At 42.7% G+C, this 13,520-nt stretch overlaps 1 protein-coding gene and 1 long non-coding RNA gene across 14 annotated transcripts in view; one reads left to right on the forward strand and one right to left on the reverse strand.

Annotated features, from left to right (window-relative positions):
• Window positions 1–13,520, forward strand: part of LOC108444660 — a 93,381-nt gene that overhangs the window by 28,860 nt on the left and 51,001 nt on the right. The window lies entirely within an intron of this gene.
• Window positions 1–13,520, reverse strand: part of PAX2 (paired box 2) — a 103,845-nt gene that overhangs the window by 19,109 nt on the left and 71,216 nt on the right. For all 13 annotated transcript variants that reach the window (XM_017725941.1, XM_017725945.1, XM_017725948.1 and 10 more), the window contains one exon: window positions 12,132–12,258. In XM_017725941.1, the coding sequence (XP_017581430.1) occupies window positions 12,132–12,258 (127 nt within the window). The remainder of the gene's footprint in view (window positions 1–12,131; window positions 12,259–13,520) is intronic.

Raw genomic sequence — 13,520 nt, forward strand, 5'->3', positions numbered from 1 at the left:
CTCTGCAGGGCAGCAGGAGATGAGGGGAATGGAGTGCAGTGGCAGAGGGGAGGAATGGGAGGCAGGAAGAGGAGAGGTGAGGGAGGGAACATGCAGGAGAGGGAGGACAGGAAGAAGCATAGGATTGGGAAGAAGAATGCTCTGAAGCTTTTGTGCTCCCTTTCCTGCTGCTTTTTCTTGCTGGCCAAGGGCATATGAAGATGCTACACTTACACAGTTGGGCCCAAGGAATTACACTGCTTTTTCTCTTCGAACCCAAGGTAACCTTCCTCAGGAGAGCAGTCTTGCTATAAGCATCTATTAAACAGATTGCTGGGTTTAATGGCCAAAGCTTCTCAAGCCAAATTTCATAAAAGTTTGACAAAAATGGTATAGCTAGAGTTCGAGGAGGTTAAAATACAAATGGGACTGTGCAATTAATAGACAGATGGATCAATCAATTGATCTTTTTCACAGTGGCACATTTTGGAGATTTAACCATAAAAGCAGTCAGGACTGACTCTGATTATTCCCAGAGAGTAGTTTTGCCAGATAGATACCTTGACAGAGAGACATAATGGAAGAGAGGGAATGTGGGGGACTTATAAAAGGTCTAATTTTCATTGTTGTTTGCATTGGGCCTCCATTTCTGATGTGCAGATTTTCATAGGCACAATAGATTCAGCTTTGCAACTGCTCCTAACTTGGCTGCCAAGTAGGATGTTTGGGAATTGGAGAACTCTGTGACCTAAAGCATGGGTACTCCAGAACACCCACTGTTGTTGTGTCAGCAGTAATAGAGTTCTGTATTTGGACATCTGAAAGCAAAGCATGGATGATGTGATCAGATCAAATCCAAATTATCTAGCAAATCATCCATCCTCAGGTAAACAAATTCAAGCCAATAAATGAAAGCCATCTCTCTGCTGTGATGACAACTATTGCCAATGGCCTATGAAATAAGTTAGTTCTGGTGGTTTTGATTTATACAGAGAAATAGAAATATGACATATAATTAGGTCATAAATCTGACTTCATTAATGTAGAACTGGCTTAATTAATTTTAGGCACCTTGTTGCGAGGCTGTAGTGCTCACCTAGACAATAAAGGGCTGGGCAATTTCTCTCTGCGAATGCTGTTTATCCTGAGACATTTGTTTCCTAAAGATTTGCTACCTGGCAGAAATGATAGTTTGCCATCTGTTTTCTCCTCCAAGTACTTCTAACATGGATGGCCAGCACAGGTCTCTGATCCCCAAGACTTCTTTGCAGGAAAGTTTCAATTAGTTGGGAAGAATCAGTCCTGGACAAAAGGGATACAGTTCCTCAAGTCTCTGGTATGCTAAGTGAGGATTGTAATTTCTTTTCCCTTCTTTGCTAGGAAGCTCTGTTTGGCAAGGACCTTTTGTGGAGGATATGGGGAACAGAAGTTGGAGTATCTGGATTTTGTTGTACAGTTAATTAAAGTCCCCAGAGTAGGCAGCACATCAGCACCCATCTTCTGCTTTTTACAACCATACACTGTCCTGCTATCCCACTAGTGGAGACTTCATATGCCAGAGCCTGTCTCTGCAGATCGAGAACCCCCCAAGCTATTTTTCTCCTGCATCTTCTCTCATCAGATGGCAAGGAGTGCACAGATTTACTTTCAGACCAGACAGGCAGAGTCATCACCAGCATTCTGGGAGGGCTTGAAGCCTTTATCCAAATAATGTCGATACAAGATAATTTGGATGAAGAGACCTATCTGCAGGCAGAGGGCCAAAAGTTCCCTGGGCTTTCACAGGCTGCAAGTGAAGTGATATTTTTCAAGAAATCCATTTGACTAAATAAAGTAAATAAAGTAGGGACACTTCGGTCCTGGGCATTTTCCATACTCCTTTTTCAGCTCTCTTTATTATACAAGAGACAGCAAGTGTGGGGAGCTGCTGAGGAGGAAAGGGCAGAGAGTAAGGTGGACATGGAAGCGTGGGTGGGCAGAAGCAAGAGGTGCTATGGGCAGGGGTTAATCCTGTTTGCACAGCCCCCAGGCACATTGGGTTTCTTAGTCCCTCCCCTGCTTTATTTCTCTTTTAAAGCATGGAATTTTCAGCTATAATCCTTCCTAAACCGCGGCATTTTTCAGGCGCTCTGTGTAAGTGAAACCATAATCTCTGGTAAAACAGACTGCTTAAGCTGCTGTAGCATTAGGCCAATCTGATCCAGCCCCTGGATTTCCGCTCTGCCCAGCCACCACAGAGAGGATTTCAGCCTGAAAGACTGTGTAAAGCCCTTGCAATGGGAACAACAGTGCTAGGCCTTGCCTTGCAAAGCTGGGAAGGGTTAAGGGACCAGGAGCTATTTGTCCCGATGTTGTGAGGCTGTTAAAACCCCTGTCAGACTCACAGTGGAGATGAGCCCAGCCCTCTCTTGAACACATCAAGGCTTATGAAGAAAAATTCCTTGCACCTTCCAGAGGCATCACCACTTACTCAGTGTGTGGGGGGATAAAGAAGTCAACAGTAACATGGCAAAGAGACTTGAACACAATAATGCTAAACACTCTTCTCTCTAAGAATAGTGGAAAGGAGGCAAGGATAAGGTCAGACAGCGAATGATTGCACAACCAAAACTCAGACTTTTATGTGTCTATTTATCTGTCTGTCTATCTTTCCCTCTACACTCTGCAACTGCACAGACATAATTTATATCCCATGTATCTTTACTGATGGATGGCATTTACCATTTTTTACTCCTTTGTTGTCCAACTCTCCACTGACTAAAAGCACCAGAATTCTGTCTCTGGTATAACTCCTGCCACTGCTATGCTGGAATAATTGCCCCAGCAGTGAATTATAGCTCCAAAGCATGTCACTGTATACAAAATCAATTGATTGATCTATCTCTCCACCTGTGAATGGCACAGTCCCATTTTTCATTTTAACCACCTCAAACTTCAGCTGCATCTTTTATGTTTTCAATTTTGATTTTTTCCATTCTCTAATTCTTTCATATTTGTGATGGAGAACTTGCCCCTGCCTATCAGAAGTCCTGCTAATGCCAGCAAGCCGTGGAGCAGTGCCATACTGGCTTGTCTATGTTGTGTTGAGGAGTGTTCCTTTCTAAGGCTCCTTAAGCAAATGCCAAGGTATGTCTTGCTCCTAAGGCTGGAATACCAACCTGTAATCAAATGGGGGGAAATGGAATGAGTTTGCAACCCCTTTCCAAAGCAGCAGAAATCTATTCCTGCCCCAGTCTCCTTTCTTCTTCTAAAAGGCAAGCAGTATCCTTGTTTGTAGATGACAAAAAAAAAATTGCCCACTGTCATGGTGGGGGAAACTTGAAAGTCAGCAGGGTGGGGATATAGGTGGAAACACAGCAGAGAACAACATTTTGTGCATCACCTACTCCTCTCTTTCTGACTGTACTTGCTTTGTTATGGTTGTTTTTCTTCCCTTCTAACCCTTTCCTCTGTTATTTTAGCAACGAGCAAGAACTGGTGATCTCTAGCCTAAATTCCCACTGCGAATGAAGGGATTTTGGCCAGGCAGAGTGAGAGGAAGATTCACAGCTTTGGGTTCCTATGGAGACTCATCTCAGCTTTTATCATGCTCTCTCGTGCTGAAGGGAAGGGAAGCGGGGAAGGGGGAGGTTGCAGGACTAGATAAGCTGCTTGTTTTTCATTGCTGGCTTCCTGGAGGATAAGCTATCTGCATCCAGTGCTCCTTTTCATTACAGTACACAAAGAATACCAAGATGGCACATCCATGCATGAGGGATGGCTTTTACACACCCACTCAACACTGCTTACCATTTTGACAATGTTTCCTGTTCTTCGTCTTTTCCTGAGGTCTCAATCAAATATTTGTATGACCCCAGTGCCCCACCCTTTAGAACCCATATCCTTACAGCATCACTTAGGGGTCACTCATTTATCTGTGAGGAACTGAGCCCAGAGAAGAATATTCAAGTTCGTGTAGGAACCCTGTGCCAAAGCTGAATCTTATCTCAGGTGAATTCTATCCTTGTATCCACCTCTGAAACATCTTTTTCTGTATTTGTGTTCTCTATTCCTTCGAAAAGTTTCATTGTGGTAAACAGAATGGGACTGGGTCCTCAGAACTCATGGACTGGTGAGTTTACGCTATAAGCTGTGGAGTCACATCACTTTCTCCTACATGGGAATCTTTCCTCCAGTTCCAAAAGCCATACAAAAGACCAGACATGACTGACACAGCATATTGTTTGCTTTTGCTTACTGTCATGTCAGAAGAACCACTTTTTCTGTTCTTAGTTTCCTAGGTTTTCTGTTGCAAGAGCATTTTGTAAGTTGCACTGAAAATAAAGACTGTCTTCCCTTCTCTGATCATAACAGACCTTTGCAAGAAGAACTTAAAAGTGTGCCAAGATTAGCCTGCTTCTCATTATACCTTTGTCTTCCTACTGACTAGAGAGTGAGCCTTGTGTGTTCAGGTTTATTTTCTGTTTCTGCACACATTAATCCCTGTTCTTAGCCCATTACATTGTTGAGTAAATGTTTGAAGAAACAACCTTGGATTGCTTTTCCCTAAGAGTCAAAGCTGTTGTGACATCATATTCCATGTCAAATTTTGTAATCCATTTACCTTATTTTTTTCATTAAACTGAATGTTATAAATCTAGGTTTTGTGTCTGATCAGATCAACTGATGCTTTCCAAGTAAGCTGACCTGCTAACTCTGTATGTTACTTTGAAGAGAAAATTATATAGTCTTCATATAGAGTTAAACATGGAGCTTCCAGTAGACCTGTGATCTGGACTTACTCTTTGAAGCTACTTGAGTACTGATTAATCACTTGAGAACTCCACTGAAGTCTATTTCATATGGCTCTCAGTACATTTGTTTAAAGATGGACCTGAAGAGGGAAGATATGCTTTAAAGTCCTGCATGGAGGGGAGAAAGATGTGTATGCAACTTGTGCACTTGGCAAAGAGAAATTCAGTGGAGTTTATCCTGTCCCCTTTCTTGAGTCCCAACCCATTGGATTTGGCAAGTTCTGCCTGTCTTGAAATGTAATGTGCTTATTCCTTTTTGGTTTGGGACTTGAATGTTACCTCTTAAACAAGATGCTTTTGAAATATGTACTGGGCAATGCAATTAGAACCTGTTAGTTTTTCATGCAGTCCTCATCATAGGTAACTCCAAGGTTTCATCATAATGGTATTTTACTGATCACAAGATAGGATAGATCTTCCTTGGTAACCCACAGCAGTCCTAAACTTAAAAAGATGGGACAAAGATTACTCCAAACTCTCTAGTTCTCTGAAAGACTGCAGTGGGCAATTTTGGTTGTACAAGAAGTGAAGAGAAATTCTGATTAATTCCAGTCCAGCTGATGGACATCAAAAGTTATTAATGTCTGCTTAACTCAGGTATAAAGCACAGTCTTCGCTACACTGGGCAAATATCTACATCATAAGAATTTTTATCAAAGTTGTACTTCTTGGATCCTTCATTTAACCTCAGAAGAAAAGGCAAAACTTGAATTTCTGGAAAGACAATACAATACAATTATTTTCTTTTAAAAAGTCCCCTTTTGTCCAGCACCACAGAGTGTGGCAGCTTGCAATGCTGTCCTCTTGCTGAAGAAAATTGGACTGGGAATGCCAATTCACTGCCATTGTCATTATATAACATTATTGTCACTCACTGCTATTGTTCACTTAAATACTAATTTAAGGAAAGCAAAGATATTATTTCTTTTGGGTCCATCCATTTCTGTGTTCTTTGGTTGAATATGCCTTTAAAGCCCACCAGCTGCTTTCTTCAGCATCATAATGTTCACTGACAGTTACTGTCAGTGAAAATTCCACTGAATGCATATAAATAGTTTAAGTGATTCCTTCCCCTCCACCTCCCGTTCCTGTCTGTTCCAGGGATCATTCATCTGACCATCTATCACTCTCAGCCATTTGGTCCCAGAGAAGAATAGTAACACCTTTTGCTTTTACAAATTCCTTGACTAGATAAGAAGATATTATCTCTTCTTAAGGAGGGGAAACAGTTGATTAAACTTGGAGGTCCTGTGGACATCTGCTTTCGCCAGTTCCTCATCTTAAATATGAGAGGCTTGCTCACAGAAAATATGACCTTCATTTTAGTAAGGCAGGATAGTAAGAGCCTTGTAGCAGTCTAATGAATGATTATCATATTCCATTCTCATGGCATTGGAGCATCCAGAGGTGTGCCTAAGAGGCTGCTTGACTGCTGGTGACTGCAGCCATGCTGCTGTGCTGCTGAGCGGGGTCAGCATCTGTGGGATCTGCCATCACCAAAGCCAACTTGGGCCCCCACAGCAGTTTGCTAAAGAGGTTTTCTTAAGTCAGCTTAGTCAAGCCCTGGCCAGGGCCATTGCTCACTGGTATCAGAGGCTAAATTAGACTGGAGTAAGACAGGAATTTTTCACCAGTACAAACAAGGAAAAGGGGAAGGAAATGCTTCCGCTCTCACCGTAGCATTTTAAGTACAACTGAATGTAATGGTCAGTTTTAGTCACGATTTAAAAGAGCAAGCTGGATGAACTTGTTTTACATTTCCACTGTGAGGCTGTTTTCTACATGCTTGAATTTTATGGGACGTAACAAATATTTTGACAAATACAAAATTTACCCTAAACATAGTTATTTCGGTTTTTGCTAAGTAGATGAACTGCATCATGTGCACATTTATTTAAGCAATTATGTTGTTTAATATAATTTGTCTTCACATATTATTACATGGGAAAATAGTGAACAATGAGTCCATATTACTATTTTATTAGATTATTAACTTTTTACTTGTTATCTGTGTCAAGTTATATTTGGATGGAAATTAGACTTAAATTAAACACAGTATTTGTAATTATTCATGCTAATTAAATAAAATGACCATAAGTTCCCTGACTTCCTAAATATATTAGAACAGAAAAAGCAAGCTTTTCTAATCAGGTTTTGTCTTAAAAAATTATTTATTAAATGGAGGAAAGGATAGATATAAGGAGGAAGTTGGACTGATTTAAGAACCCTATTTTAAAACTTATAGATTTCATCCTTTCATACCAACTCTAATTCACTTAATTTGAGGAAAACAAATGTTCCTGCTTTTTCAAATCCTAGTTTGTTTCTTCATTTTAAATGACCAGGTTATTGAACTGAACAAAATTTTCTTTGGTTCACTCACTAATTTTAAATGAAGGAAATAATATCTTTTCACCTGGCAGGAGGCTAAAGTTCTCAAAGGATGGTTTTGCATTTCAGAAAAATTTTGGATCCAAGTGTCTAGCCACTTATTTCTCCATGATTAGCATCACAGCTTTCTTGAAAACTTTCATAGAAATCAGATGCTGTTTGAGTACTACGTTTTTTATGTTTTTCAGGTATAGCAAGTATCCTTTTTAGTCAGTAATTCCAACTTTTTTTGCATACATTCATGTATGAATTTAAAAAATAAACTGAAAAAAATCTGATCCCATGTCAGAGAGGGGAGGTCTAAAGGAAAGTGAAATCCATGAACTTTTTGCTTTTGTGGTGCCTTTGTTTGATATACCATGAGTTGTCATCAGGATTTCTCAGCCTGGATGATATTTGTTGCTTTAGGGAAAAAAAATATTTCCCAGAGAGAAGGAAACATTTTCCATATAGTACATGGTAGGTGTTTTGGTGTGGGTGGTGATGACTTTAAAAGTTCTATATTCCTGTTAATAGGTGCTAACTGTAGCAGAGAAGCACTCATAAACCTCCTCACAGGAAGAGAAGGGGACACATACTCCCACTTCAGTCACCGTAGAAGTTCCTGGAGTGATGGGGTTTTTTTCATCTTGTCTTTTACCTTTACTTTTTCTTTGTACATCTCACGGATTGTAGTGGGCTCACAAACAAGGTCTATTTAGTTAAAACTTCTGGGATTCAACTAAAGGAAATTTTTCTTCACCTTTCCTGTAAATTTATGACCCATCCAGTAGGTAAACCCTCCCCTTTAGTAGTTAACAAGCAAGTTTCAAGCCATACACGAAAGGTCCATCGTGCTGTAGTGCTGCCTTTCTGTTGGGTAACTCCTGGGCTAGATAATTGAGTTGGAAAGGGCTCTGTTCCCAAACGATTAATCTAAGTCCCCAGAACCTGCTTTGAAGACATCTCACTTCTTTGCACGACTATTCCAGAAGCTGGGACTTCTGGTAGTGCTTAAAGACAGATCTTAACCTTTGTTCTCTTCTTGATTCAAGGCTTCTGTGAACATCCTTGTGCTTTTAAAGTACTCCTATTGCTAGTGCCAAAATCTTGAGGTTCTTCTCCACTCCCCTCTTGGCTGTTGAGTACCTACCTAGCTATTGAGTACCTTCCAAACTCAAAGATCCATGGAAACGAGTGAATAAAGGAAAGCTATTGAGGTTTTCTGTGTTTACCTAGTCCTGTGGAGATTTATGCTCATCTGCTTTGACTGTTTGCCTTCAAGAGACATAATTGAAGTAGAACAACTCTGAACAACAAAATTCTTGGAACAGTGTTCAACTGCATGTACTTGCTTTATCATGGTATGTTCAAGCTTGGATCTTTGCTTCTAGGAATTCTGACCAAAGATACTGTCCAAGAAACTGAGAGGGATCTACACCAATCCAGCTATGAGAGCCATGCAACATCAAGGCAAGATGTAGCTGGTCTGCTGGCCTGTGTGTGCAGAAAGACATGAGGTGGTGTTCTCAAGTAACTCTTAAGAGCTTTCTCTTTCTGAATTGTCACAAGGAAGTTGAAAATTTCTGCATTGTCGGTTCCATATGCAGGACAGCAGAGTATGTTTCCTAGCCTAGGGTCCAGCTAGTCCCTAAGTGTCAACTCATTCATGGAAATTCCTTGCATGTACTTAATAGGGAGAAATAAGGATGACCTGTCTGCTCCACAGCAAAAAAATGCTTTAGGAGACATGAGTAATAAATGAGCCATCTAAGACATGTTAGTAGAATAATTGTCTGAAGGGGAGTGTTTGATATCGGCAGTACTAGGTAAGGCTGGGCTGTACATAGCTGTGGTGCTGTGTCTTTGAATAGATGCCCAGGACTTTGGGGAAGACCTTCTGGCACGTTGAAGTGGTGGCTGCTTGTTTTGCAGCATTTTCAGCTCTTCAGTTCCAAGAAGCCCCCAGACAAGTCCCCAGATAAAGGGATTTCAGTAACACTGTTCCTTAATGATCTCCTACATTTCAGAATCTTCGGTAGCTACATATTGTTGAGGTTTTGATGGCTTTTGGAGGGGTGTGTTCTCAGAATGGTGTGAACTGAAAGAGCTTGCTGAGGACAGTTAGTCATGAGCCTGAGAGAAGGACTTTCTCTTAAGTCTTCAGAAAGGACAGAATCTAGTGTCATACAGCTTTGGTTTGGAAAGACCTAGCGATATTTTCTTCTGTCTGGGAAGACTAACCTGGGGAGACTTGCTTGTAGACTGAAGCTCTAAATCTTACATTGTGAAGTGACTGCACACAGAATTTGTACCCTGAATGCGTAGATTTGTTTCACATTTGTTTCAGGTATCACCTGGATTCACAGACTGCCCTGGGACAAAAGTAAGAGGCATTCTGAGGATGACACCATAGCAGCAAAAGAGGCAGCCAGCAATTCAATACTCACTATTACTCCAATATCCCTTTCTGGGAGCAGGATCTGGGTGATACCAAAGAAATCTGCATGCCTCTTCCTTAATTTCCTAGCTGGGGTAGATCAGGAGGCAGCACTGAGTTCCTCACCTCTCTGGTCCTTCCTGAAAGCATTGCCCAGCCCCATAGCAAACATATCATGAATCATTCATCTTTAATAGATTATGCAAATTGAGAACATCAGATCAATGAAGATCAATACCTGCAACCATTTAATTGCCAGCAAAAACATTTTAAGAATGAGCATTATCTGAAGTCTTTTCTTGGGTAATGGCACCATTAATCCAAACATTGGATCCTGGCCTAAGTGTAGAGGAAAAATTCTCCGCCCCTCTTCCCTTGATGCCTTTCAGGGTGTTGAGGGGCTTTTTCTTCCCCTTTTCATTTCCAGTTTCTGAGTTTCTCCATCATTACAACCAGTGAACAGCTCCCAGTGCTAATAGTTCTGCTTTTGTTACTCTGCACTGATTGAAATGTCGCATACAGATTGAGATGTTAGTGCTAAGTTGCCACCTGGGAATGTCAAGCTGGGTCTGAAATGAACTTTTCTCACTCTTGGATCCAGATGGATCAGATGGGGATGTTCTCAAGCTGAGCTGGGAGTGTGGCAGGGAACAGAGTAGGGGTGGCACAGGTTGGGGGGGACATGAAGAAAATTTTTTGTCTTGGCCTATAGTCTCTTTTGTGAGACCAAATCTGTCTCCTGCTGCGCCCTTGTGAGAGTCATGTCCAAGGCCTGTGTAGTGTCCCAGCCTTCAGGAAGCCTGCTCTCACATTAACAGGCTGGAATGCACCATCTTCACTTCGGCAAAAGGACTAAAAAGAATTATTTTCATGGTCCTTTTGAATCTTAAACTCTGACTGTAGACATGTCACCTTTGCATTCAGCTGTGGGGATTCGCCTTGCTCTCCTACTGGCTTTGCTCCCCAAAGACAAGAAGATATTTCCTGTAAGAGATGTGGATCTGCTGAACATTAGATGAACACCAGCTGAGTTTTCCAAATACAAAGAAAAGTAAAACACTTTTGCCACAGCTAGGCCGCTTTTTTTTTTCTGGTTGGCTAAGAAACTGCATGGCTACAAGGATTCTGACTCAAGCCTGATAGCTGTAAAAGCCATGAAAAAGGTCTGGGGATGTCATGCTTTCTAGACACTTCCTGAATAATGCAGTTCATCTCCCATGTTCTCCAAAAGATTTTGCAGACCTCACACTGGATATTCTCTGTGTTTGAGTTAACTGTTACTAATCCTGCCTGGTCCCAAAGTTCTTGGTAGCCAAAAGTTGCATGCAACAATATGCTCTTGGTCAGTGTTTGCTGAACAAGCAATGATTGCCTGCCTCAGCCATGAGCTGCTTTGACATTGGGGGCTATTAGCTGGGGCTTCTGCAAGAGAAAAATGAGATACAAACTCCAGTGCTCTTGATTCTGTGCCATCAGAGGACTGTTTTGGTCAAGGGACAAGAAGCTTCTTCCCTTGCTAACAGGACTGAGACCTCTTTGTCTTGAGTTGTTTCTCAACTTCTGCCGTGAGGTTTCTAGAGGGGCTAGAGAAGTTGTCAAGAAAGGGGAATATACCAAACAGGGGCAAGTCACTTGAGCCTTGCAGCCTCTTTAGCTACCCAGGAGGAGATGTTCAAGTCTATGGTAGCTGTGTGAGCAGACACAGATGGCAACTAAAGCCTTGAGAAGAAGGGCCGTGGCATCAGAATACTTCCTTACGGCTCTAGACACACACAGGGCCGGCAGTCTAACACCAGTATCAGGACAGTGTGGGAGTGACCTGTGGCGCCAGGCCAAGCTGTGCCACTCAGGTTCTGCACGTGCCACCAGCAAAAAGGAAATTTCAGTGATGCATCTGCACAGAGATTGCCTTCTATTTCTCTGCATCCAGATTTGTCTGCTGTCATGTGCTTGCTCACAGTTTCTACTCTCTCAGACATATCTGAGTTTATATGTGCCCACACATGAGGAAAGGCTGCGAACAAATTTTTTTGCCAGCTTTCATTAGAGACTCATGGGCTTAAGCAGGAGGGAGTTTAGCATTCACAGTTCAGCAGATCTTGGTATTTAATTTGCAAATGCCCCTTCCAAATGCCAGGGCTGAATAAAACTTAAATTATTATTTCTCCAAAAGAAAACCAAGTGGAGATAATGGGTAAGCTATGACCCTGTTGTTCTCAGATACAAAGGAAAAAAATCACAGTGCGTATTTGGACATATTTGTCCTCAACCAGCATCCAACCCTAAGCCCCATCTGGGCACACAAGTTCGTGATTCACGTCTGGGTTTGCCTGTCTTTGAGTCACAGCTGGACACATCTAAGTGTACCCAAAACTGCCAACACTCTGAATTTCAAACTTCTTTTGAGCTCTTATGTTCTCCACAGTCTTTCTGTCTCTGTCCTTGTTTGCCACAGAGGGGTATCTTGCATTAGCAGAAAAAGCAGAAGCTAATGGTGATGAGGGAAATAAATAAAAAGCTTGGTTTTGCTGTTTGGTCAGGCAGCTTACCGGTCACCACAGGGTACGTCTGGGGTCCTGACACATTTGTCCCCAGGTCTGGGTTAGCAGAGGTGGATAGACTTGATTTGACTTCATCGAGACCAGGGGTCAGAGCTGGGAGGGAGTACTCATTACCCTGGGGAAGAGAGGAGAAAGACAGCTCGCTATTGATGCGATGGGAGAAAGGGAAGGGTGTACAGATGGGGAGGAGGAAGAGTAGAGATGCAAACCCCTGCACAGATGGAAGAGGAGGAGGAGGAGGAAATGGAGAAGATGAAGTGACAAGAGGGTTGAGGAGGATGAGGGCAGGGCATCCTGGGATGAACTGTCCCACCCGCCTGCTTGATGCTGTGAAGGGGAAGAGGGGTGAGGAATCTGGCCTGTTATCTGTGGTATGGCTGAGCCTTCGTTCAGTGCTGTGGGGATGGGGATGGCTGGCTGTGTCTGCCCAGGGGAAAAGAAAGGGGAAATCCACATCCCCTCCTCTTGGCTGAGTGGAGATGGGAGGTGTTTGCCCTGATGACAAGGACAGCTGGGGCATAGGACTACAATGACATGACTAGGACAGGCGGGCTGTAGGAAGCAGCCAGTGTTATCCCACTGTCGCCAGGGTCTCTGCCTGGGTCGCTTGCCTCCCCTCCACTGTTACCTCTGTCCTAGCTTTTTAGAAACAAAGCCTCATCCGCTGCCTCTGTCACTCTGTGCATTGGGGTATGAAATTGGGGAGGGGGGAGCCACATGGCTAACAGAAGGGTGGGAGGGGGAGAGCCATTGAATCTGAAAGGGTGTCCTGTCCGAAAGGCTCTGGTAATTGCCTTTTTATTGTGGCAGCCTCCAGACCAGACGCGGGAGCTGGAGAAACCAGGAAGGCTACAAAACAGCAGGAAAAGTTGCTCTGATTAATATTACGTTAAATTAAAACTGATTTTCTGCTCTTTCTCCTCCGTTTTTTTCCATGCACTTCCCCAACCCCCTCCCCACATCTTCCCCTCCTCCAGCAGGCTCCACGCATGCTGCCCCCTCCCCGCCCCTGTCCCTGCTTGGCTAGGACTGCCTAGTCATTTCCAATTCCTTCTTGTATTGATCTTCCTGTAGAAATCAGTTTTGTAATTAGCTGCAAATTAGGCCTTCTACTGGGGGTGAGCCTGCCCCCTGATTTATCACCAGAGTAATTCGCTGTGATCGGAGAGAAATTAAAATGAACTCAATTAGGCTTTGGATTTGCTTTATGGGCCCTGCTCAGAGTTTCAGGGGGAAAAATGACTGTGCTGGTGCTTAATAGTCTAATGAAAGTAAATAAAGGTTATTCATTGTAATAAACCCAGGGACTCTGGGATGAAGGGAGTCCACAGCCAGCCTCTCCTTCTCTTCCTTTGTTGGTTTATGGCTTTGGGGGGG

The sequence above is a fragment of the Corvus brachyrhynchos genome, unplaced genomic scaffold (genome assembly GCF_000691975.1).
Source record: "Corvus brachyrhynchos isolate BGI_N302 unplaced genomic scaffold, ASM69197v1 scaffold61, whole genome shotgun sequence".
NCBI lineage: Eukaryota > Metazoa > Chordata > Aves > Passeriformes > Corvidae > Corvus > Corvus brachyrhynchos.